Here is a 27,755-nt window from a genome sequence, read left to right as displayed (position 1 = left end):
TAGAGCAGAACGCTGATCATTTTATTAAAGATGAAAGACTTTAGACAGTTTTTCAACTCTTTTTTTTTTTCTGTTTGGGAGCTGACACAGTCTCTATGGAGATGGGTTTTTGGGGGGTAGCAGGAGGAGAGAAGCTGCAGAGAGGCGTGTAAGACTGCAACTCTGCTTCCTGGTCCCAACTCTGGATAGTCATATTTTGGGGGGGGTTTAATAAATTTGTCCATATTTCTAGAAATGAGAGCTGCTCCATCCAAAGTGGGATGGATGCCGTCTCTCCTAACAAGACCAGGTTTCCTCCAGAAGGTTTGCCAATTATCTATGAAGAACACATCGTTTCTGGGACACCACTCAGACAGCCAGCAATTTAAGGAGAACATGCGGCTAAACATGTCACTCCTGGTCTGATTGGGGAGGGGACCAGAGAAAACTACAGAGTCCGACATTGTTTTGGCAAAGTTGCACACCGATTCAATAGTGATTTTAGTGACCTCCGATTGGCGTAACCGGGTGTCATTACTGCTGACGTGAATTATGATTTTACTGAATTTACGTTTACCCTTAGCCAGCAGTTTTAAATTTCCTTCAATGTCACCTGCTCTGGCCCCTGGAAGACAATTGACTATGGTTGCCGGTGTCTCTAGCTTCACATGTCTGAGAACAGAATCACCAATTACCAGAGTTTGACCCCCGGCGGGTGTGTCGGTTAGACACATGAACAGGTTGGTGGTGTACCTGGGGCTTCTGTTTAGGACTATGCTTCCTCCTCACCGTCACCCAGCCGCCCTCTTTCCCCAGCTGCTTGGGGTCTGCCGGGGAACAGCTAGTGGGGCCTACGCTATCTTCGGCTGCACCAGCTACAGGGGCCTGGCTAGCTACGGGTGAATGAAGGGTGCGAAGCCGAGTCTACAATTCAGTAATCCTGGCTTCCAGAGCTGCAAATATGCTACATTTGTTAGAGATATCATTACTGCTAAAGGAGGCCGAGGAGTAACTAAACATCTGACCAGTGGCGTGTCTAGAAAATTTTTGTTGGGGGGGCCAGGTAGGGGGCACAGATTTGGAGAAGGGTGGCAGATGTAATTGGCAGATAATGTTTAAAAAAAAAATTCTACCAACCATTAACCATAATTCAATAATCCTATAAACCTAATAACCGAATGCGCTTTTAACTCTTATTAGAATGAGATTTTAACCACTACGGTGCAAAGTTTTTAGATACTGCGTTGATAAAGTACAAGAGATACAATCAGTGCTTTGTCAGTGTTTACTCAGCATTCAAGGACAGCAATATTTGCATAGTATTTTTACTGACATGTAGTGCACATATGTTTTGGGCAAAAACATTTTTGAATATTAAAATACGAACATTTGTAACAAACAATTGACAAATTAGCCAATGCAAAACTTTATCTGCCTATTTAAAAAAAGAAGATAATCTTCTCACAAACTGGTGTTTGATTTTGAAACAGGAAAAAAGTGGGGAAACAACTGAAAAGACTAACATTTGAATAAAACCTGAAAGCAAGTAAATACTTTCTATGCTGCCTTATGGTAAACTTTGGTAATATTGATAAAGAACAACACTGGCTGACGATGAAATACAGTCAGCTGGCATGGTGACACTGCCAGTATTAACCTGCAGGGCTGGACCGGGACAGAAAATCGGGCATTTTGACTACAGACCGGCCCACCAGGTATTAAAGCCATAAAGCCTTTGAATGAAAACAAATGCTGTTGTGACAGTGATGTACAGTCTTGTTGGTATATGTATGATTTCTATACATTTTACATCAGATAAAAACTTTGGTTGTAAGATTTAGATAATTATTTAATAAAAGCGAGATATTTTAAATGAGAATAAGAAAGAAAAGTATTTCTTTGTGCCCCACCTCTCCCTGTTAATTCCCTACCTGGCCCCCTGGCATAACTTTGCTAGACCCGCCCCTGCACAGTTACCAGCTGTCAGCTACGTAAAAAAGGATCCTGGTGTTATTTGTCTCTCAGAAACAGTTCGTAACTTCCCTTCAACTCATTCATGTCACCTAAAAGGTAAACCTGTTTCTCCATCACCTGTTCAGCTCTGATGATCCAGTAAGGGCATCTCCTGGTTTCATCTTCATGTTTCCCTCTCACCACATATCCAAACCGACATCATGACCAGCAGCTTTACAGCTGTGGCTCCAGCAAACATCAGCTGATACTGGAAATTAATATTAAATAAATTCTAACAACAGCTGATCAAGCTGAAACGTGCTGCTGTTGTTTAGCGCGACATCTGCTGGTTTCCTCTTTCTGGCACAAAGTGGGCGATAAACAAACAAGAGAGAAAAGCCGATCAGCTGATCATTGATCAGTTTCATGATTGAAGTAGCAACAGGAGAGGGAGGGGGGGAGAGAACGAGAGAAGAAGAGGCAGCTGTGCAGCATAAAGACAGAATAAATCCAGCTTTGTGTCTTTTTCCATTCTAGCTAAAGTCCGGGACAAACTGCGTCTCTTCTCAGCTCAATACGAAACGTGTAATATTTTCTCTGAATGAGGGACCATTCCATTTTTAAGGAGCCGTTGGCAACTCTACTAACTAACCTTATGAATAAAATAAAGTTCACTATCAGTAACATCATAGCAACTGAACAGCTGTACAGAAACTCCGTCATGCTAGCTCGGGCAGTATGAGTTATTGCAACTGACGGTAAAAAGTCAGCACAACAAAAATAAACTCCACCTAAACTTAGTTCATATCTGACCCAGATAGACTGCAGCTCATAACTTCTTACCTGAAGTTCAGTTCACCTGACACTCGGACCGGCGGCTGCTTCGGGTCTCTCCTCCTGCCTCCCCTTCCCTCATCCACCTGCTGGCCTCTGTGGAAGCCCCGCCATAGCCACCACCAAACAACTGAGTCATTTTTACACATGGACCTGCATCTGGCCAATCCACCACCTCTCATTGTTCATGCCCTTACAAAATAAAAATAAAAAATAAGTCACCGGGCATATGCCCGGTATGCCCGATGGCCAGTCCAGCTATGTTAACCTGCAACCAAATCTGCAGCTCCATACAGCAATGTTACGACTTAGATTATATCTTATAACTCATAACTCTTATGTTAGCTCCCCTCTGTAGCATACTGTCTGAAATATTCCACAGCTGCAATAATTCTTTAAGTGTTATTTTTTTCCTTGGTATTCTAATTTCACCGAAGTTTACTAAACTCAACAAACTTAATATTACATACCGGGACATTTATTCTGTCCTCATTTTCTTTCACCGAAAAATTGTTTCCTGCGGTGCCATCTTTCGTGCTTGGCTCTCCTACCTTTGCTAACGTGATGCACATAGCGCAGAAGCCGATGCTGCATTCACTTACACTCGGATATCTGAGCTTCACCGTGAAAACATAATCGGACATTTGATATTTGATTGAATTGTATTGTTTTGCCTTTGGGGTGGCACCTGGGGTGGCCAGTCTGGTTGGGGGGGTGGCCTGTGCCCCCCTAGGCCACCCCGCTGGACACGCCATTGCATCTGACACAATGAGCAAGAAAGTGCAGGAGGGACAGGTGAAGTAGCCATGGTGCTAACGAGTCGGCTACGAGCTAAGCTAAGCTAGCAAAACAGTACAGAGACAGTGAGTGAATACTTTGGCTATAAATTAGGTAGTGAGTACTCAGAAAGTGTGCTTCAGATGAAGCACGTGAAGATTATACTATGAAAAAAGAATGTATTTAAAAGTTTTTAATTAAATTGCTAAGCAGATAAGCTACTCAGAAACACCACTGTGTTTGAGCAGGAACAGGAAGTGATACTCTACCACAGAGAGAGTGAACACCAAGTGACCTTCACATAAAAAAATATTTTGGCATGCGACTAAAGAAATCCTAGGTCACACCGGTGCAACCAGCCGTTCGAGCGCCAGTGCAACCGTAGAGCCCTACATGGGAAGCAAGAAATATTCCCATTGCTTAACTGATTTGAGCCAGGAAGGGATCTATTAGTAACCAGTATGAACAAGTGAATAACTGCTGCAGATAAAAGCTTTGTGTATGCAGCTACACATGTGATTATTGTATAAAGGTTTGACATGGAGACTTGTGTGTGTTGTTAAGTTTGCACCAGTCCAAACTCGAGGAACAGAAACCTGGTTGCCTCTAGGTTAGAATGCAAGTTCGAACAAGTGTACAAGTCTAAGAACCATTACTGGTTCACATAAATGTTGAAGGACGAATAAATCCCCCTGTAAGAAAACACAAGTCTCTTTTCTCTCAGTTATATTGTTTATAATATTACATCTTGGCTGCGTACGACTCTGGATACTGTAGCTCCTGTGAAAACTAAGGCCTCAAATCAGAAGTACCTGACTCCGTGGTATAATTCTCAAACACGTACACTAATGCAGATGACTCGTAATCTGGAGAGGAAATGGCGTGTCACAAATTTAGAGGATCATCATTTAGCCTGGAGAAATAGTTTGCTGCTTTATAAGAAAGCACTCCGCAAAGCCAGAACATCTTACTATTCATCACCAGTGTTCGGACTAACACGTTATTAAGTAACGCGTTACAGTAACTACGTTATTATTGTGGTAACGAGCACGGTAACTAGTTATTATGCCAAAATCAGGAACGCGTTACTCGTTACTGGGATTTAGATAGGGTCGTTACTCGTTACTTCGTTTGGTGGCATCGCGTAGTTTCCACAGATTCAGTAACATTAGCAAGTGGTGGAGGCCAGCAGGTGGATGAAGGAAAGGGGACGCAGAAGGAAAAGAGACCCGAGGTGGCCGCCGGTCCAAGTGTGAACTGAACTTCAGGTAAGAAGTTATGACCTGCAGTCTCTCTGGGTCAGATATAAACCAAGTGTAGGTGGAGTTTATTTTCGTTATTCTGACCTTTTCCGTACTGCGTGCTAGCTAGCATGACGGAGTTTCTATACAGCTGGGTGGTGCTATGAAGTTAATGATGTTGAACTTTATTTTGTTCATAAGTTATTAGAGTTGCCAACCGTCCCGTCTGGTATTCAGAGAAAATATTACGCGTTTCTTATTGAGGTGAAAAGGAACAGTTTGTCCCGTAATTCAGCTGCAATGAAAAAGGCACAAAGCTGGAGTTATTCTGTGTCTTTGCTGCACAGCTGCCTCTCCTCTCATTCTCCCCCTCCCTCTCCCGTTTCTACTTCAATCATGAAACTGATCAATGATCAGCTGATCAGCTCTCTTGTTTGTTTATCGCCCACTTTGCGCCGAAAGAGGAAACCAGCGGATGTCGCGCTAAACAACAGCAGCACGTTTAAGCTTGATCAGCTGTTGTTAGAATTTATTTAATATTAATTTCTAGTATCAGCTGATGTTTGCTGGAGCCACAGCTGTAAAGCTGCTGGTCATGATATGGTTTGGTTATCTGGTGAGAGGGAAACATGAAGATGAAACCAGGAGATGTCCTTACTGAACCATCAGAGCTGTGATGGAGAAACAGGTTTACCTTTTAGGTGACATGGATGAGTTGAAGTTATGAACTGTTTCTGAGAGACAAATAACACCAGGATCCTTTTTTAGGTAGCTGACAGCTGGTAACTGTGCAGGGGCGGGTCTAGCAAAGTGTGGCCAGGGGGGCATGTAGGGCATTAACAGGGAGAGGGGGGCACAAAGAAATACTTTTCTTTCTTATTCTCATTTAAAATGTCTAGCTTTTAAAAAATAATTATCTGAATCTTACAACAAACGATTGATAGATTGATGCATATATACCATCAGAACAGTGTACATCACTGTCACAACAGTGTTTATTTTCATTCAAAGGCTTTATGATTTTTCCTATAATGGTGGGCCGGTCTCTAGTCAAAATGTCCGGGCCAATTTTCTGTCCCAGTCCAGCCCTGTATGCAGCTCATCTGCAGTCTGCTGTTACCTACATCTTCCTATTCAGAAGGCAGAATTTCCGAGTTCTGAGTACAATCGAAAGCACCACGACTGCAGTTTTTGTGTTGGATGTAAAAGGCGCACATGACGCTGTGACGTAGGCTAGAATCATGGCAGCGGTCAATGACGGTCCAGGCGTGGGATTTCTCTCGTGGAAATATGCACATTATCTTTTTCTTTCTATTGGTAGGTGGCACAGTGCACTGTGGCAAGTAAGCAAGCTAGAAGACTGGCAAAGTTATGGAAGCAACACATTAACAAGAGAATTCTGAGTAAAACCAAAGTTACTTTCCCTAGTAACTAGTTACTTTGAAAGTAACGAGTAACTTGAAGTAACTGAGTTACTTTTGAGAGAAGTAACTAGTAATGTAACTAAGTTACTATTTTAAAGTAACTTACCCAACACTATTCATCACTGATTGAAGTAAATAAGAACAACCCCAGGTTTCTCTTCAGCTCTGTAGCCAGGCTGACAAACAGTCAGAGCTCTGTTGAGCCAACCATCCCTTTAACGTTAACTAGTAATGACTTCATGAACTTTTTGACAAATAAAATTTTTATCCTTAGAGAAAAAAATGACCAATAATCATCCCACAGATGTAATATTATCTACAGCTACTCTTAGTACCATTGATGTTAAGTTAGACTCTTTTTCTCCAATTGATCTTTCTGAGTTAACTTCAATAATTACTTCCTCCAAACCATCAATGTGTCTTTTAGACCCCATTCCTACAAAACTGCTCAAAGAAGTCCTGCCATTAATTAATGCTTCGATCTTAAATATGATAAACCTATCTCTAATAATCAGCAGTGAAATCTGTGCGAATGTTTTTGTGTTTCTTTTGACTCATCGTGAAGCAGCCGTTCACACTGAATGAATCGTTACGCAGGACGAATTTGCTGCATTTATTTTTTCACATCAAGTTCAATGGTACGATGTTTTGGATGTGTATGAACATCTGACCAATCACATTGTTGTGTAGTGCTGACACAGTCACTGACATCCTGCAATATCAGTCGCTCTCCCTGCACCGTTTGCCCTTCTTGTCATACGAAGCACGTGAATGACTCAGTGATATGACACAGCCCTGCCACGGAGGGCGAGACACCAGCAGCTGCTGATATGTAAGGAAATATGGATACTTACGGATGTGGGTGGCAGGTGGCAGAGCAGGTCAGCCACTAATCAGAAGGTCGGTGGTTCGATCCCAGGCTGCCTCCTGGCTGCATGCCAGATATCCTTGGCATCTTGGGCAAGATACTAACCCCATGTTTGCCTACTGGTGGTGGTCAGAGGGCCCGGTGGCACCAGTGTCCGGCAGCCTCGCCTCTGTCAGTGCGCCCCAGGGTGGCTGTGGCTACAATGTAGCTGCCATCACCAGTGTGTGTGTGTGTGAATGGGTGGATGACTGAATGTAGTGTGAAGAGTGCTATACAAATACAGGCCATTTACTTCCTTTCATGTGACATATTACTGATGTAGATACACAGGCTATAAGCAGCTGCTTAGAAAGCCAAAGATGCAACATCCCTCGGAAAAAACATGTTTCAGTTTTATTATGTGGCAATATCATGCAGCTCATTAACAGTTATTCCATAATGGAATTAAACTTTTTACTTGAATATTCGATACAGTCCCATAGTCACAAAGTGAAGAAGGTTTGTTGAAATTCTTGCACATTTATTAAAAATCATATTTAAAAATGACGTGTAGCTGAGGCTTCACACCTTTGACTGCAGTTGCAGCTTTAAGTCTTTTCGAGGATGATGCTACGAGCTTGGCACGCATATCTTTGAGCAGTCTCTCCCATTTATCTTTGCAGAACCTCTCAGCCTCCGTCAGGGTGGGTGAAGAGCATCAGTGCACAGTTATTGTCAGGTCTCTCAGGGATGTTCAAGTCTGGGCTCTGGACATAAACAGAGACATGCCTTTTCTTTCTCCTGCCCGTCCGTGTCATACTATACTACATATATACTATATACATGTCATAGTTTTACTTTTTTATGTTCATAACTTTGTAACAAGTTGAAGCATTTTGTCACAATGGAGTGATGTGTATAGAAGGCTTTTTGTATGATTACAGGAGGTTAATATAGCTGCAGTTGTACACAGACGCAGCCTGCTCTGCTCGGGCCCCACACAGCTCACATAAACTGCTGACAGCAGCTCAGCGTGGCCTGAAACAATAAATATCTGTAATCCCCGCATGTTCCAGTGGCCCTGTGTAGCCAAACACACTGTGTCCTGTGCTGTGTGCTTTATTTCAGAGCTGAAGCTAAAAAATAAGAAAGGGAACTACAACTAACTGAATGTCAGTGTAAGTTAACACACACACACAAACTGCTGACCTAAGAAGTCTAATCAGGTTATAGTCAGTGAGCAAGTCAGAGCTGTACCAGGGGGCCAGATCACTGAGATGCTCTACTGGTTCCCAGTTCAACACGCCTTTAAAGTCCTTCTGTTAGTTCATAAAGGGATTTTAATACTGGCTTAATGTGGTTACATCTCTGGGTGTGCTTACTGTGCTCCTTTCTGTCATCGTTGTATTTTTACTCAGTTGTATATAGTATTTGTATTTGTATTCTATTTTTATCTTATTGTATATTTATTTTATTTTATTCTACTGTATATAGTATTTTATTTTATTCTATTCTGTACAGTTGTGTACTGTATTTATTCTTATTGTATTCTAATTTTTGCCTCATAACTTTTGCACTGTCCACTTCCTGCTGTGACAAAACAAATTTCCCACGTGTGGGACTAATAAAGGTTATCTTATCTTATCTTACTCTTTAAAAGGTGCTTGAATTCTCTGAGAGGGCTTGTCGTGCACAGCATGAAAACTCTAAGACCAGGCAGCAAAGGAAGTTTGACCTACTTGTTGTGCATTGAAACACTCATTGAGTGTCCTCAGTGAGCAGAAAGGATAAGGATGCCACACCGAGGATGTGGACAAGTGGGTGAAAAATGCATCTGGCAGACAGCTCAGCCAAGCAGAGAAAAACATCCTCGCCAAAGGGCTGAACGTTGCTGTGACGCAGAGACAAACGTGGGCCTGTCTCAGCAATGCAAAGCCCCCAGCATCCAACATCAGCATGGAGGAGAGGAAGGCACTCACATCAATTAATAATGACAACAACATCATCATCCTTCCAGCAGACAAGGGTAGATGCACAGTTTAAACCAGAAAGACTGTCATGAGAACATTTTGTCACTGCGCAGTGAGAAAAATACTTACAAGCTCCTGAAACGAGACCCAGGAAGTGTTTACATGAAGAGGCTGATAGACTGTCTTACACAGTCGACTTTAATGACCAGACCCCATAACACTAGTTATACCCAGGGGAAGCTACACTAAGGTTGGGCGATTGGACGAATATATCGACTATTGGCTGAAGGACCAGCCTGCCTGGAGCGCTGAGAGGTTCACACGCTTCCCATAAAGCCGGCTGAGGTGCTGTGTCACAGTGGAGGAAGTGGAGTGGGTAGGGGTGAGCAGCCGTCACTCGCAATGAATCGTTTTCTCCTGCCTTTGAATAGGACAAGCAGCTGGGACTGTGTCGTGGTTCTTTTCTCCGTGTGTGGGCGTCAGAGCTCAGCTTTGTTGTGTTGATTATTTTGGCCCTGAAGTGTTGACACTTGTGTTGTGTTGCTTCCTCCTCACTAGTCTGTGAATAAGCGACATGCAGTGATTGTTTCCTGTGGCTGCTTGGGTTTGGGGGGAGCAGAGGCCTCATCTATGCTGTGGCCATTCTGTGCATGGACAAGCCGCTGCCTTCAGTGGAGTTTAAGTATCTTGGGGTCTTGTTAGCACCTGCAGTGATGCAGATGTTCTACCAGCCTACTGAAGAACGTGCAGAGGGAACCTGTAAATTTACTTGCTGTGTTCCTACCATCACGTATGGCCAATGGGTAGTGGGTGGCTTGCTCATAGGAGGCCATATGGTTGTTGGGGTTTTTGTAGGGTCTACCTTACAGTATAAATCACCTTGAGGTGACTGTTGTTGTTGCTGGGTCTCCCTTAGAGGTAGGTTGAAGAACTTCAGGAGGAGCTCAGAGTAGAGCTGCTCCTCATTAAAGAAGCCAGTTAAGGTGGTTCATCTCCTGGTGCCTCTGAGCTGAGGTGTTCTGAGCATGAGAGATGATGTCTCGCCGCTGGTTTGGGAACGCCTTGGTTCCCAGGTGCAGGAGGTGGCCTAGGATGTGTGGACTGCTGCCGCTGCGACCTCTGGCCTCTGTTTATTTTAATATGGCACTTCCAACAATATAACAGTAGTGGAGAACAACAGAGAAGTTAAATCCAGAAGAAAAACTATGTTTTTCATCTAATTCAAACTTCGGGTCCATGTGTGCACAGACTATTTAATATATGAGTGAAGTGCCCGATGAAGAAACTGAACTGGCAGACCACACAGAGCAGCACTGAATTATGGGTATCCTGGAAGACAGTCAGAGACCTGCCATAGTGTCATAGCTGCGTGTGCTCCAGATTACAGTGATACTGTGGGTTTGTCCTGTAGTCTGTAACAATGTGGCACTTTAGATCCACTGAAATGAGGCTGTTTCTAATCTTTGGCCATATGGTGCCTGGACGAAGAGTGGGCTGTGGGGGTGGGTGAAGCATGTAGGTCAGCCTGGAACACAGAACCAACTAATCCCTGTTGCCAAACTATAGATGGACAGAAAGAATGCTTCAACCAACAGTCTGAATAATACTGAGCTCAGCTCGACTCCATTAATGAGCACATTTCAGACTTCTCCTCTGAACCCCACTGTGGGTATCTCACTGGAGACTCAAATGAAGAGTAATATCAGCTGTTCTGTAAATGTTCTCAGCAGTTTAATTAGAAAGTAGCTTATTGATCCATCCAAGTCTTAGTGTAACCGCCTGTAGCTTAGAAAAGAACTGTCAAATTCAAAGAATGATCCCAGACTTGATTTCAGTTCAGTTTTCTTTCTATGGCACCAGTTCACAACAACAGTCACTTCAAGCTGCTTCTAGCTTACTCTGAATATCCTCATGCTGTATCTATTGTGAGGTATGGAGTGTTTCTGCCTGGGGCCGTGTGAGATGACGATCAAATTATACTTTTTCGTGGTGTCACAAAATAAACTGCTTACAGCAATGTTTTCATGGTTTGGATGGTCGACACGTGGATGCAGGCACAGAGGATCCCAGCATGACCAGTGAAGACGAGGCAGAACCAGTTAGCTCCAAACAGAAGGACCGGTCCAAACGCATCCAGGACCTTACTCCTGAACGAGGGCTGCCTCTGTAGCATGGACATGGTTTGGTTATGAAACGTCTGACACAAACCTGAACCTGCACAAAGTGGCCCCACCCCCACTCAAACATGACAAACCTCTACCACCTACGCAAGAGTCACGTGACAGAGCGTGGAGAGAGTTTACAGACGAGAGGCAAAACGAGCCGTCAGGTGCTCCAAATAAACCTCAAACATTAGAACAGGCTTTTCCCCGCAGCACGCCGTGTAAGAAATACAAAGAAAATGGCGGCCGTTACAGTGTCATGCATTGACTCCCAGCTGAAACATTCACACAGGTCGAGCTGCTGAGATTCACAGAACTGACAGAAGATGCTCTATTTAGTGATCTATGTGGTTATCGGGAGGAGAAATATCATATATCAGGATATGGGCAGGGATAGCTCAGTAGGTAGAGTGGTGGCCCCATGATCGGAAGGTCGGGGGTTCGACTCCACTGAACGGCTACCCTGAGGTACCCCTGAGCAAGGTACCGTCCCTACACACTGCTCCCCGGGCGCTGCACTGGCGGCTGCCCACTGCTTCACTGGGTGAATGGGTTAAATGCAGAGGAACTATTTCCCTATGGGGACTAACATGCACACTTTACTTTACTTTACTTTTACTGAGACTGTGGTCGTATCACAGCACCCACAGTCATAGAACTGTGACGATGCACAAACCTCTAGAAATTAAAAATATTCCACAGTAGATATTTGTTGTAGGTTAGCTAAGAAATGAAAGAGGAATAAACTGAACAGAAATCTGTAGGAAAATACTGCAACGACAGAAGTGCAGCTTTGTGTAACCCAGCAGGGTGGCTCGGGAGGCAGAGGAGGTCATCTGCAATCAGGAAGGCTGGTGGTTTGATCCCTGGGTACGCCACAGGTACTAAGCCCAAGCTGCTCCTGATGCAGCCATCATAGTGTGAGAGTGTGTGCTAGCTGTACAAAGTGCTGTGAGAGAGTAGAAAAGTGTTATATAAGAACCAGACCAGGTACCAAAGAGTCTTCAGCTGTGTGACACTCACACTGGTAGAGCTCCCAGCTGATGGAGAGTAGAACTGAAGCGTCTGGGAGAGACATAGTTTTAACTTTATAAGCAGCTCTTATCATTTATGTACCAGTGACATTACTGTCATGGCTCTTTCTCATTCATTAGATGGGATGGGCCTGCTAAGCTGATATATAGATGCCCATTGGCATTACCAAGATGGCTGACCGATGCCTCTAAGGATTAATGAAACATACAGTGCAGTGAGAACAACGTGCGACTTTCCCAAGTACACAACGAGTAACCGCTGTCATCAGCACACACCTCCACGCCCACAGAGATGTTTCTGTGAGCTGAATGTTCCCACAGCTCTGAGTGTGCTTCATGCAGAGCTGAGGCTCCTTCTATGAGGTCATCATCACCAGCTGCTTCCTTTATCACGTCTAATGATCACTGACATGTGTGCAACAGGCCTGATGTGGAGTCAGCTTCACCAGTTTGACTGTGGGTGCTGAGCCAGCAGTCCTGTAGATGGGCAGCATCGTCCTGCTACGTGTGTGGAGCACTGAGCCAGAGATTATGGGGGGGGGGAGTGCTCCATTTAGGAGGATTTAGGTCATTACTGGAAATGTCATGTTAATGCTGTTGTTATTGAGCTGAAGTGTGTCAGCAGATGATCCTGTTCTCTTCTCAAACTTCAGTCTGGAGATTACAAACCCTTCGTAGCCTATCACACGGGCTTATTGTAGACAAATGCAGATGTGATGTCAGCACAAATAGATACAGCTGCGTTTGTTTTCAGGCTTCCTGTGCTCACATACACTGGATGCACTGAAGGATCCTGTGAATGCCCAGGAGCTGCTACGTTTCTGCACTTGCTGGAAGCAGAGCTGGTAAGTCTGTGATGATCTGACAAAGGAACTAATGCATTTGTTTGTCATTTGTTAACTGAGTCTTAAACTCCATCACTTATCTTTGTCCTTTATTGAACAAGTGAAAATGTCATCTGTTTGTTGAAGTGCAAAAGCAAATGAAACCCATCCTGTATGGTTTTTGGCTTTCTGTCAGTCAGTGAGGAGTCCAAGACTGTAACTGCAGTTTGTCTCCTCAGAGCATACACCCTGTACTATACCCTCACCCCGGGACGTTTAAAGTAGTTGTTCCAGCCCACGGTTCAGCTCAGGCCAGGACAGGGCAGGCACTGTTTGTGTGTACAGGAATAGCAGACGCAGATGGTGCCACAAAGCCCAGCAGTTTATTTGAAGCCCAGGCTCTACATAGTCATTACAGCGTGGTCTCATGGTAGCCTGCGTTTTTGTCTATATCTGCCACAAATGTGGCTACGCTTAGCTTTAAGTGTGCACATGCAGTGTCAGCCCAGAGTCCTCGGGAGCAGCTTGTTGTGAACGGGCCCCTGAAGATCCTGCTGGCTGAGCTGAAGTCAGTTTGATCACCCAGGTCACTGTGTGTGAAATATCACAATCATTTCATTGCTGTTGATCTCGTGCATATCCTGCATCTGACTGCTTCGCTAACAGCATCAAGACTCAGTCTTCAGTCATAAGATTTGAATGTCCCACATAACACGGTGAAAATCTGAATTCTCTGCACAGTTTCAATCCGAACTATAAATACACACAGCCTGTCGTATCGCTGCTCTTTATTCTACAAACTCTTTCTGTGAGACGATGAAGTCAGCAGGTTCCTGTGTCGCAGTCACAAAGACCAGGTTGTTTTCAGCGTGTAGTGCTAGTTAGTCCTAGTAACTGTTCCTCTGCCTCTGTACGCAGCGCGGCTCTTTTGTTTTGTTACGTTTCAGTTGTGATGACGTGGAGCAGACCTCTTCCTGTTTAGCTGCTCAATATAAACGGTTCTATAACAGCCACCAACATGGCATAGCTGCACTGAAGCCTGAACAGCAGTAGGCTAGCATTACGTTGAGCTATTTATTTTATATGTACTTTGGAAATGATCGTGCACAGTGCTTTTTGATTGGTTGGTGCTGTACATCGTAAAACTCTGAGCTCTTTACCCTCCAGGCTCTGTTTGGTGCACTGTTACCATGTGAAGCATCAGAGAGCACAGACGTGTGCGGCAGGAATGACTGACGAGCTCGATGACTCAGGAAAAACAAACATTATCTGTGTGTGTATTAAAGTCTGTATCACACTGTTTCTGTCTCGTGCTGCAGACCCACACCAGACGTGTCCTGTCAGTGATGACATCCACCCTGGTTCACATCTCCGCCACACTGTCTCTGCACTGCTCTCTCTGAGAGATGGGTTCGGGGCAGCCGTCCCAGACTGGTTCCTGCTCCTACACTGATCATTGGAAGCATCAGAGTGGCGCCTGGTGAAGGACAAGGGGAGATGCCAGGATGCCTATCACTCAGGACAACGCCATAAGCATTCTGTCACTGCTGGAGGATTGGCGTGGGGCTCACAGCACGAGGTCACAGCAGGATGATGATCTAAGTCAGGACAGCTCCTCTGGTTACACGGTACTGACCAGTCTCTCCACATAAGATAATGCTGCATGCTCTCATTGATGTTACCTGATTCCACCTTAAATCCCAACCTCTGAGTGGGAGGACATGCATCACACCAAGAAGTCAGACAGGCAGGATGCAAACCTGTTAAAGACATGGCCTGACAGCAGATGAGGGAAAGACAACGATACACAGAAAAGTCGTTCACTGCTCTGTGGTGACCCTGGGCTGGGCAGAGCAATCAGAGAGCTCGGAGACAAATACTCACGGGGAGTAAAACATGCACAATTCATTTAATTATTAAAATGTCATTCAGATGAATTCAGTTTGATTTATACAGCACCGAATCACAGCAACAGTCGCACTGACAGAAAAACAACAGTGTGTCTACATTACAAACAAACAAGACTAACGATGACACATTTCCCACCACAACCTCATTAATGCCCAGACAACTCAACATTGTGCGCTTTGTTCTGGCTGCACAAGCGTCGTTTTTTCCATTTTTACTGAACAAAGTTTGATGGTTTTGTAGTTTCACCTACCAAGTGAAAGATCCCTGGTTTGATCCCAGGAGGACGCACGGCTCCGTACGGTTGCTTCTAGAAGCAACATCTGCTTTCATTTGGTGTAATAAAAACAAAACCAACGTCTTTTTCTACCAAAAGGTGGAGTGAGACTTCATGACGTGCTCCTACGTGAGCATGCCCTCCACTTCAGTGCACACCATCAGAGGACTGTTGAGTCGTGTGTCTCTCCCAGCTGCTGTTTGTTTTTGTCTGTTACAGTGAAGCTGTTGGTGATAGCACATGCTAGCACATACTAGCACATTCAATGTAATATTTGAAATAAGACCAACAGAAATGAATAAACAAACAGATAAAGGATTCCCATAAACAAGAGGAGCCAGTAGATCAGGGGGTCAAACTGAAACGAGCGGAGAGCCGCTGCTGGCGCTGTCGTCTCACACGTTAGTGTTCAGCTAGGACAAAACAAACAAACAAATATTTCCTAAAATGTTTCGTTTGTTTTTTAAATTTCAAATCTTGTATCAGACAAAACTGCAAACTTAGCTGAAGCCTTCCAAACACACTGGTCCTCTGTGTGCGCGCACGTTGTGTTTGTATAGAACAGAATAAATAAGTGCACACAGTGTGCGACTGTCACCGACAGCCTCAGCAGGTTTGTGCTCTCTGCTCGTGTCGTCTTCATAGTCAGTCATGTTGTGCTTTTGATTTTCCTCCCTAACAAACAGTCACTTCAAAGACAAACTGCATTATGTTTCTCCACATCAGTGTACGGGCCGCAAGTGGCCCGGGGGCCGCGAGTTTGACACCCCTGATCGAGATACTGTATAGCTGTTCTTGCAGGAGCAAAGCGTGCTCCGTGCATTCACATCACAGTTCTGAAGCTGCTGACAGGACAAGATTAAAAAAGAAAGAAGGAAAAATTAAAAGTGGCCTGTGAGGAACAGAATTAATGTGTATTTGTTGAAAACTAACGTCTGTTTCCTGATTGGTGACTCTTCTTCTCTCTGCAGCGGCTGGATCCTGACTCATACCAGAACGGGGATGGGGAGAGTGTGTGCAGCACTGTTAGTGGTGGAGGACATGTGGAGGACACGTCCCTCTGTCTGGCTGCTATTCAGAAGTTGGTGGAGTACATTCATTTCAACTTCATGGAGGGGGACACAGCTCCATCAGCCAGCCGGGCCTCATACAGTGAGGCGTTAGATGTTGAGCTTCATACGGTTTCCCTCAGTAAGGATGAGGGGGATGCTGCGGACTTCGGCCTTAGCTTTGGAAACATCCCTATTTTTGGAGACCCAAAGGGAAGAAAGAAGGGAGGCCCGAGGAGCAGGAGGGATCAGAGCCCCATCATGGATGTGGGCTGCATCTGGGTGACGGAGGTGAGGAAGAGGAGCCCAGCAGCTCGTTGTGGTGGGATCAAACTGAGAGATGAACTGCTGTCACTGAATGGGCAGCTAATGGTGGGAGTAGATGTCAGTGGAGCCAGGTAAGATTAATAAAACCTGATATATGAGTGAAGATCTGTGAAAAGTAAATAACACTCATTACCTCCACAGCAAATACACTGAAGACACAGGCATTGATAACCATCATTCATCATTATGATCATTCCAATCCTATCCAATTTTATTTATAAAGCACTTTAAAATACCCAGCACAGGAACAAAGTGCTGTACAGAAAGTAAGTTAAAACAATAGAATAACAGAAAACAGCAAAATAAATAAATAAAACACATAAAACATAAAATTGGATTATGATCATTAACAAGTGTGAGCAGCTCTGTCAGAGCAGACGTTTTGACAGTTTGCTGCAATGCCACAGTCTGACCCAACAGAGTGATCAGAGAGCTCCAAGCACAGTGGCACAAGGCTCATGATTTGGACTGGGGCAGCTTGAAGTCCTCTCTATACCCAAGTGCTCTACAGTGATGAAGAGAGTGTGAGCACATATATATATATATATATGTATATATCAGAATCAGAATCAGAAACTTTATTGTCATTGTCATGAGAACAACGAAATTAAGAATGGTCCCCGATCATTGCATCATCCCTAGCAATATCAAAATATAAATAAAACAATAAAATTCAATAAATAAAATAGATAGAATACTTAAAATACTAATAAGATATAACAGTAAAACATTCACATACGTTCCCACACACATGCTTCAGACCGTGCATAGATTAACACCAGAGTGGCGTGATGGACATTTTTTTGTAGTATTCAGATGTGTTATTGCAGTTGGATAACAGCTGTGTTTGAGTCTATTAGTCCTTGCTCTGATTGCCCTGTACCGTCTGCCTGAGGGCAACAGTTCGAACAGGGAGTGGCCAGGATGTGAGGTGTCTTTTATGATGTTTTGGGCCTTTTTAAAACAGTGGGCGTTTTGTAGAACTTCCAGTGTGGGGAGAGGGCAGCCAGTGATCTTTTGGGCGGTGTTAATGATCCCTTGGAGTGCTTTCCTCTGAGCCCCTGTGCAGCTAGTGTACCAGATGCATATGCAGTAAGTTAGAACACTCTCAATGGTGGCTCTGTAGAAGGACACCAGCAGTCTCTGTGTGATGTTATTCCTCCTGAGAATTCTCAGGAAGTACAGTCTCTGTTGGGCCTTTTTCAGCAGCTCGGAGGTGTTCACACTCCAGGAAAGGTTCTCCTCTATATTGACTCCCAGGAAGCGGAAGCTTGCCACCCTTTCTACACAGTCCCCATTTATGAATAGTGGTTGGATCTCTGCCTTTTTCCTTCTGAAGTCTATTATGAGTTCTTTGGTTTTTGAAGTGTTGAGGAGGAGGTTATTGGCCTTACACCATGACGTCAGCTGCTCCACCTCGTCTCTGTACGTAGACTCGTCTCCCTTGGAAATGAGCCCCACCACTGTGGTGTCATCTGCAAATTTCACAAAGATGTTGCTGTGGTGGCGAGGAGTGCAGTCGTGTGTGTAGAGAGAGTAGAGCAGTGGACTGAGCACACAGCCCTGGGGTGAGCCAGTGCTGAGACTCAGGGCTGAGGATGTGTGATGGCCAACTCTGACTCTCTGTCTACGGCCCGAGAGGAAGCTATTGATCCACATGCAGGTGCTGTATGGAAGCCCCAGGTCTTGTAGCTTGGCCACCAGTTTGTGTGGAAGGATGGTGTTAAAAGCTGAGCAGTAATCCACGAAGAGCATCCGCACATAGCTACCATGCTCTTCCAGGTGAGTTAATGCAGCATGGAGTGCTGTGGCTACAGCGTCTTCCGTGGATCGGTTTGCTCTGTAGGCAAACTGGTGTGGATCCAGGCTGCGGGGCAGGGCTGCTGTGATGTGTCTGCGGACCAGCTTCTCAAAGCATTTCATTACCACTGGGGTGAGTGCCACCGGTCTGTAGTCATTCAGGCCGGTGATGTGGGGCTTCTTAGGCAAGGGGACTATGGTGGAGGACTTCAGGCAGAGTGGGACAGTCGCCTGTGCGAGGGATTTGTTGAAAATCCTGGTGAAGATCCCAGCCAGCTGTCCTGCACAATCCCTCAATATTCGACCTGGCACACCATCAGGACCCGCCGCCTTCCTCGGGTTAACAGCCTGCAGCATGCGCCTCACCTCGTGCTCTTCCAGGGTGAGGGTGGTGCTGCTATGGGTGGCGTGTTGCTGCTGTGGCTCCAATACCTCCGGTACCCTGGTCTCAAAGCGGGCAAAGAAGATATTCAGCTCCTCTGCCAGCTCCAGGTCACTGTCCGCAGCTCCGAGATTGAGCTTATAGTTGGTTAGGTGCTGGATGCCTTGCCACACCTGCCGGCTGGTATTACTCTTCATATATATATATATATATATATATATATATATATATATATATATATAAAAAACACCCAGCACGCCCCTGCGGGCGGTTTATCCTTCAAGCTCGGGTCCTCTACCAGAGGCCTGGGAGCTTGAGGGTCCTGCGCAGTATCTTAGCTGTTCCCAGGACTGCGCTCTTCTGGACAGAGATCTCCGATGTTGTTCCCGGGATCTGCTGGAGCCACTCGCCTAGCTTGGGAGTCACCGCACCTAGTGCTCCGATTACCACGGGGACCACCGTTACCTTCACCCTCCACATCCTCTCGAGCTCTTCTCTGAGCCCTTGGTATTTCTCCAGCTTCTCGTGTTCCTTCTTCCTGATATTGCTGTCATTCGGAACCGCTACATCGATCACTACGGCCGTCTTCTTCTGTTTGTCTACCACCACTATGTCCGGTTGGTTAGCCACCACCATTTTGTCCGTCTGTATCTGGAAGTCCCACAGGATCTTAGCTCGGTCATTCTCCACCACCCTTGGGGGCATCTCCCATTTTGACCTCGGGACTTCCAGGTTATACTCGGCACAGATGTTCCTGTACACTATGCCGGCCACTTGGTTATGGCGTTCCATGTATGCCTTGCCTGCTAGCATCTTGCACCCTGCTGTTATGTGCTGGATTGTCTCTGGGGCATCTTTACACAGCCTGCACCTGGGGTCTTGCCTGGTGTGATAGACCCCAGCCTCTATGGATCTTGTGCTCAGAGCTTGTTCTTGTGCTGCCATGATTAGTGCCTCTGTGCTGTCTTTCAGTCCAGCTTTGTCCAGCCACTGGTAGGATTTCTGGATATCAGCCACCTCCTCTATCTGCCGGTGGTACATACCGTGCAGGGGCCTGTCCTTCCATGATGGTTCCTCGTCTCCCTCCTCTTTCTTGGGTTTCTGCTGCCTGAGGTATTCACTGAGCACTCGGTCAGTTGGGGCCATCTTCCCAATGTATTCTTGGATGTTCGTTGTCTCATCCTGGACTGTGGTGCTGACACTCACCAGTCCCCGGCCCCCTTCCTTCCGCTTAGCGTACAGCCTCAGGGTGCTGGACTTGGGGTGAAACCCTCCATGCATGGTAAGGAGCTTTCTTGTCTTTATGTCAGTGGCTTCTATCTCCTCCTTTGGCCAGCCTATTACCCCAGCAGGGTACCTGATCACGGGTAGGGCGTACGTGTTGATGGCCCGGATCTTGTTCTTACCATTCAGCTGACTCCTCAGGACTTGCCTGACCCTCTGCAGGTACTTGGTGGTTGCAGCTTTTCTAGCGGCCTCTTCATGGTTCCCATTCGCCTGCGGGATCCCCAAGTACTTGTAACTGTCCTCTATGTCTGCAATGTTGCCTTCTGGTAGTTCAATCCCCTCAGTTCTGACTACCTTCCCTCTCTTTGTTACCATCCGGCTACACTTCTCCAGTCCGAACGACATTCCAATGTCATTGCTGTATAGCCTGGTAGTGTGGATCAGTGAATCGATGTCTCGTTCACTCTTGGCATACAGCTTGATGTCATCCATGTACAGGAGGTGGCTGACAACTGCTCCGTTCCGTAGTCAGTATCCGTAGCCAGTCTTGTTAATGATCTCACTGAGGGGGTTCAGGCCTATGCAGAACAGCAGTGGGGACAGAGCATCTCCTTGGTAGATCCCGCACTTGATGGTGACTTGTGCTATGGGCTTGGAGTTGGCCTCTAGTGTTGTACGCCACATCCCCATTGAGTTCCTGATGAAGGCTCTTAGGGTCCCATTGATCTTGTACAATTCTAGGCATTCCAGTATCCAGCTGTGGGGCATTGAGTCATAGGCCTTCTTGTAATCAATCCAGGCAGTGCACAGGTTGGTCAGTCTGGTCTTGCAGTCTCGGCTGATTGTTCTGTCTACCAGTAGCTGGTGTTTTGCGCCTCTGGTATTCTTGCCAATTCCTTTCTGTGTCCCGCTCATGTATTGACCCATGTGCCTGTTCATCTTAGCCGATATGATGCCTGACAGGAGCTTCCATGTAGTACTGAGGCAGGTTATTGGTCGGTAGTTGGAGGGGACCGGTCCCTTCTTGGGGTCCTTGGGGATCAGGACCGTCCGGCCTTCAGTTAGCCATTCCGGGTGTCTCTCGTTAACTAGCAGCTGGTTCATTTGTGCTGCCAGACGCTCGTGGAGTGCAGTCAGCTTCTTCAGCCAGTAGGCGTGAACCATGTCGGGCCCTGGTGCTGTCCAACTCTTCATACTGGAGACCCTTTCTTGGATATCTGCCACTGTGATGGTTACTGGACCCTGTTCAGGGAGGTCGCTGTGGTCTGCCCTTAGATCCTCTAGCCACTGAGCATTGCCGTTATGGGTTGCATCCTTCTCCCATATGCTCTTCCAGTATTGCTCCGTCTCCAGCCTTGGTGGTGCTGTTCTCTTATTGTTCCCTTGCCACTGAGAGTACACCTTTGCTGGTTCTGTGGAGAACAGCTGGTTTATTCTCCTGCCTCAAGCGGCTGGCCAAGGCTGTGAGTCTTTGCTTATATATATATATATATATATATATATATATATATATATATATATATATATATATACACACAGGCTGGGCCATTTATATGGATACAGCGTAATAACATGGGGGTGGTTGGTGGTTGGTGATATTAAAGTCCTGTTTGTGGCACATTAGTATATGTGAGGGGGCAAACTCCTCAAGATGGGTGGTGACCATGGTGGCCATTTAGAAGTCGGCCATCTTGGATACAACTTTTGTTTTTTCAATAGGAAGAGGGCCATGTGACACATCACACTTATTGGTAATGTCACAAGAAAAACAATGGTGTGCTTGGTTTCAACGTAACTTTATTCTTTCATGAGTTATTTACAAGTTTCTGACCACTTATAAAATGTGTTCAATGTGCTGCCCATTGTGTTGGATTGTCAATGCAACCCTCTTCTCCCACTCTTCACACACTGATAGCAACACCGCAGGAGAAATGCCAGCACAGCCATCCAGTATCCGTAATTTCAGAAACCAAGCACACATTGTTTTTCTTGTGACATTACCAATAAGTTTGATGTGTCACATGACCCTCTTCCTATTGAAAAAACAAAAGTTGTATCCAAGATGGCCGACTTCTAAATGGCCACCATGGTCACCACCCATCTTGAGGAGTTTGCCCCCTCACATATACTATTGTGCCACAAATAGGACTTTAATATCACCAACTATTCCCATGTTATTACGCTGTATCCATATAAATGGCCCAGCCTGTAGAAATATATAAACCCTCTAAAGCTGTCTGTCACTGTGTTTTGGCACAAAGTGCTTCAATCTGTGTCTGGAAAGTACAGCGGACAGAAATGTCTGGTATGTCTGTGAAGGTTCTCAGTCATCCAGGTCATCGTAGTCAAAGGAGCTTGCAAAGAAAAGCGTCTGGACTTCTTTAAGTTGCTTGAAGGCGTTTCACCTCTCATCCGAGAAGCTTCTTCAGTTCTAATGTCAAATGGTGGAGAGTCCCAGATATAAACCTAGTGGGAGTTTCCCCCCACAGAGGGACAAAAGGACCCCCTGATGATCCTCTAATCGCCTGAGCCAAGGTGGGAAACTGGGTGTGGGTCCCAATCAGCCAGAGTTTCGGGTGAGTTCATTGTGAAACCTGGCCCCACCTTATCATGCGAATTCCTGAGGTCAGATGGCCCAGGATGTGAGTGGGCGTTAAGGCGTCTGGGAAGGGATCTCAAAACTGGATTATAGATGGCAGACAGTTGGTGTCGTAAACCCCCGCCTCTGTTCAAAGATGGTCGCTCACAGTGGACATAGATGCTTCTTTCACTCCTCTTTCAAACCATCTGTCCTCTCTGTCCAAAATGTGAACAACACAAAGCAGAGTTGTTCCTAAGAGCCTACGCCTTGGATCCACTGTCAGGGGATACAGAGCAGACTTGATTCTACAGAGAGCACAAAATCACCTTTTAAGTGAAAGGATAAGACAGGTCCATTTCACCATAGATGCCCTCCAGATCAAGATCAGCCAGACCCTGCAGGAACTGGAAACCCTTCTACCCTCTCCAATCTTAGAAGAGGTTTACAAGTTTGTGGACAAGGCTCAGCGGGCCCAACACTCTAAAGGAAAAGAAAGACAACGCAGGAAATTTCACACCTTGCTTTCAAAAACACACACTCCTCATCCTGAACCTACACAACTCAGAGAAGAAAACACACCTGAAGACAGTCAGGAGAAATGGGTAAAGAACTTTTCAGACAGGATTCTCACTGAACCTGAAAAGAGAGTATTAGCCAAAGGACTCAATTTTGCCATTTCTCCACAACAGTTGCCCATAGTGGACCTCATCACAGCCACAGAAACCGCCATACGGATTAATACATTATCACAGACAGAAGCAGAGCAAATCAGGATGAAAGTCTCAGCCACGCTCTCCAGTGCCAAAGTCCCTCCGTCCAACCTCACAATACAGGAAAAGAAGGCCGTCGCCTCCCTGAGCAAAGACCACAACATCATTATTTTACCAGCTGATGAGGGAAGATGCAGCGTGGTCCTAAACACTACAGATTACCATACAAAGATCACTACTCTCCTCAGTGATAACAATACCTACGAAGCCCTAAAGCGAGACCCCACAAGCAGCTACAAAAAGAAAGTTATAGCTTGCCTTCAAGACTTTGAAAAGGACAAAATTATTGACCGCCTTACATATCACCGCCTTTACCCAGGGGATGCCATACCCTGCATCTATGGACTTCCTAAGATCCACAAGGAAGCTGTCCCACTCAGACCCATAGTCAGTAGCATAAACTCAGCCACTTACAACATTGCTAAACACCTTGCTACCATCCTTGCTCCTCTCGTGGGGAACACCCCACACCACATCAAGAACTCCACCGACTTCACCGACAAGGTCCAGAAACTTACCCTGGATCCAGATGAAACCATGGTGTCCTTTGATGTAGTCTCTCTCTTCACTTGCATACCCACCACGGAGGCCATGGAGACTGTCAGAAAACGACTACAAGAAGACAGCTCCTTGGAGGACAGGACCAACTTCACACCCAATCAGACCTGCACACTGTTAGACCTCTGCCTCACCACTACATACTTCAAATACAACGAAGGCTTCTACAGACAAACACATGGCTGTGCCATGGGCTCCCCTGTGTCACCTATTGTAGCCAACCTTTACATGGAGGAAGTGGAAAGGAAGGCTCTTGGCTCTTTCAAAGGAAGAGTACCCAGCCACTGGTACAGATATGTGGACGACACCTGGGTCAAAATCAAGACACAAGAAGTGGAATCCTTCACTGCGCACATCAACGCTGTGGATAAGAACATCAAGTTCACCAGGGAAGACACAAAGGACGACTGTTTGCCTTTCCTGGACTGCGCTGTCCACATTGAAGAGAACGGCAACCTCAACATCGAAGTTTACCGGAAGCCCACACACACGGACCAGTACCTCCTCTTTGACTCCCATCACCCTTTGGAACACAAACTTGGAGTAATTAGGACCCTACACCACCGGGCAGAACATGTTCCCTCTAAGCCTGAAGGAAAAAGAAGGAACACACACATGTAAAGGAAGCACTCAAAACCTGCGGCTATCCTAAATGGGTGTTCTTAAAGTCAGCAAAGAGGCACAGAAAAGAAGATCAGACACCAGCGAGGGAGGATAAGAAGGACAGACGCAACAACATTGTCATCCCCTATGTAGCCGGTGTATCAGAGAAACTCAGGAGAGTTTTCTCCAAGCATGACATCCCAGTGTATTTCAGACCCAGCAACACGCTCAGACACAAACTGGTTCACCCGAAAGACAAAACTCCAAAACACAGACTTAACAATGTGGTGTATGCTGTACAGTGCAGCGAGGAATGCTCAGACCTCTACATTGGAGAGACCAAACAGCCACTTCACAAGCGCATGGCACAACACAGAAGAGCCACCTCCACAGGACAAGACTCAGCAGTCCATCTGCATCTTAAGGATAAAGGACACTCTTTCGAGGGTGCCAATGTTCACATTTTGGACAGAGAGGACAGATGGTTTGAAAGAGGAGTGAAAGAAGCCATCTATGTCCACTGTGAGCGACCATCTTTGAACAGAGGCGGGGGTTTACGACACCAACTGTCTGCCATCTATAATCCAGTTTTGAGATCCTTCCCAGACGCCTTAACGCCCACTCACATCCTGGGCCATCTGACCTCAGGAATTCGCATGATAAGGTGGGGCCAGGTTTCACAATGAACACACCCGAAACTCTGGCTGATTGTGACCCACGCCCAGTTTCACACCTTGGCTCAGGCGATTAGAGGATCATCAGGGGGTCCTTTTGTCCCTCTGTGGGGGGAAACTCCCACTAGGTTTATATCTGGGACTCTCCACCATTTGACATTAGAACTGAAGAAGCTTCTCGGATGAGAGGTGAAACGTCTTGAAGCAACTTAAAGAAGTCCAGACGCTTTTCTTTGCAAGCTCCTTTGAAATGTCTGGTAGTGTAATCATTTGTTTTACAGTGACTGTCTATCTTTTGCTCAGTTCATGGTGATTACATCAAACTTCTGTCACGCTGAGGTTAAGTCATGCTTCTGCTGTAGATCTAAAATATGCTCCCACACTTCTGGTGGGCTTAAGAGGCAATGTTTTTTAATGTTACCTTTATTTTTCTTAGCAAATGATTTAATAATCGATCAACATTAATTTATCCTGCCTTACAAAGACCTGTTGGTCACAGCTTGATGGCTGTCCATCTGTTTTCAGTTCATCCATCCATCCATATTCTTCTGCTTATGCAGGGCTAGGTCACAGGGTCAAATCCTCTAGCTTATCCGGGGGAACACCAAGGCCCCGGGGCCTCCTCCCGATGGGACACGGCTGGAACACCTCACCCAGGAGGCATCCTTATCAGAAGCCCTAACTATGTTAACTGGCTCCTTTCGGTGTGGAGGAGCAGCGGCTTTACTCTAATCCCCTCCTGAATGGCCGAACTCCTCACCCTATCGCTAAGGGAGAGGCCAGCCACCCTTCAGAGGAAGCTCATTTCTGCCGGTTGTATCCGCGATCTCGTTCTTTGGGTCACTACCCACAGCTCGTGACCATAGGTGAGGCTAGGGACGTAGATCGACCGGTAAATTGAGAGCTTGGCTTTTACACTCAGCTCTGTCCTCACCAAGATGGATGGGTACAGCATCTGTATCTGTGAGAGACCAACAGACCTCTCTGTGGATCCCCTGCTGCCTTCTCCCCTCACTCATGAACAAGACAAGACCCAGACATATTTAAACTCCTCCACTTGGGACAGTAACTCGACCCTGACCGGGAGTGGGCACTCCACCCTTTTCCGGCTGAGGACCACGACCTCAGACTTGGAGGTGCTGATTCCCATTTCCGCCACTTCATACTCGGCTGTGCTCCACCTGATGAAGCCAACAGAACGACAAGCAGAGATGAAATTCTGAGGCCACCCAAGTGGAAGCCTTCATTCTGCTGTGAACCACAGAGTAGAATAAACTAAAGGGTCAGATGCATCTGTCAGGTCTTTGATGGATTTCTTTTCCTAATTCAAAAATACTATTTCATGCCAAACTGTCAAACTGTTATCTTTGGCATTTTGCATAAAATGAACTAAACAAATGTCAACCAGTTATGTGTGTTTGTGACAAGTGCTTGTAACAAAGATTTAAAACAATTTAAAATAGTTGTTATTAATTTGTCTGCTCTGTGTAGACAAACACTGGTCCATTCCTTGAGTCAGGAGCCTTTTTATGTTTGAATGATTCACAGGAAGGCGTGTCAGTGTGAGAGCTGGTGTTTTGAAACTTATGCACATTACTATATTTCAACGAATATAAACACAAATCAAGCATTTTATTGTAGAAAAGTGTAGAAATACTGACCTAAGTGCAAAGACTGTACTCCTAAAATAGTTCTGCCTTTATTTTATGACACCTTTATCTTATTTCATCTTTTCTTTGCCTTATTCACAGTTACCTGACTGACCAGTGCTGGAATGGAGGCTGTATTTACCTGATACTGCTGCGGCGAGTCAAGCGAAAGGCTCCTCTTCCTCCCTGCGAGGCAGCTGAAAGTGTTTGTATCCCACTCACCAGTGACAACTGTGAAGACCAGCGTCGCAGCACATCTGAGTCCTCCGACAGCTCTGCAAATTACAGACGCACACGTAAATTTGGAGTGATATCACGCTCATCCTTCAACCAAGAGGACAGGCAGCGTACGAGTTCAGAAGTCCGGAGGTCTTATCATGACTACAGTTCTCATCCTGAGAATATAGAAACTAGTCCTCCAGATAACTCAGCTCACATCCTCCCCACACCTTCTAAGGAAAGCCCGGACCACTGTTCTCAGCTCAGAGCTGCTCCCCAGCGTCAACACGGTGGCGAGGCTGCCCCCCAGCCGCTAAGGTGTTACAGTCAGCTGCTAGAGTTCAAAATGGATTCTTCCTGCAGTGAATATTTATGCCAGGTGAGACAAATCGGATCAATGCTCGTCTGTTAGAAGCTTCCAACGTGTTTTACTCAGTAACTGTTTCAATGAGAAGCAAATACAATCTACTGTGGTGCAGCTGTTGATAGGTTCATCTAGCATAAACCCATTGCTGGAACGCCAAGACAATTGTACTCCAATGGCAACAGCAAAACGAAAGTCACCCGAGCTCTTTGTGTGACCTCGTGCACGAGGGAGACGCCTGAGACGAGCGCTGTTCCTGCCGCTCAAACCCCAGCCACTCTCAGTCAGCTCCCCCATAGCACTGCTCTTTATCGTGGTTACA

At 45.8% G+C, this 27,755-nt stretch overlaps 1 protein-coding gene across 3 annotated transcripts in view; it reads left to right on the top strand.

Moving 5' to 3' along the window:
* pdzd2 (PDZ domain containing 2) overlaps positions 1-27,755 on the top strand; it is a 94,725-nt gene that overhangs the window by 18,393 nt on the left and 48,577 nt on the right. For 2 of the 3 annotated variants that reach the window (XR_014894566.1, XM_085293217.1), the window contains exons 2-5: positions 12,976-13,066; positions 14,365-14,673; positions 16,202-16,677; positions 26,953-27,448. Coding sequence is in view for 2 of the 3 variants with exons in the window: in XM_085293217.1 (XP_085149343.1) it covers positions 14,551-14,673; positions 16,202-16,677; positions 26,953-27,448 (1,095 nt within the window). In the remaining variant the exon portion in view is untranslated. Of the gene's footprint in view, positions 1-12,842; positions 13,067-14,364; positions 14,674-16,201; positions 16,678-26,952; positions 27,449-27,755 lie in introns of those variants that run through there. The other variant, XM_085293218.1, reaches the window with a different exon arrangement.

The sequence above is a fragment of the Mchenga conophoros genome, linkage group LG12, assembly GCF_057382185.1.
Source record: "Mchenga conophoros isolate Kocher_MC1m ecotype Shallow Benthic linkage group LG12, M_conophoros_male_GT1.1, whole genome shotgun sequence".
In the NCBI taxonomy this organism is placed as follows: domain Eukaryota; kingdom Metazoa; phylum Chordata; class Actinopteri; order Cichliformes; family Cichlidae; genus Mchenga; species Mchenga conophoros.
This window is presented reverse-complemented; position numbering and strand designations above follow the sequence as displayed.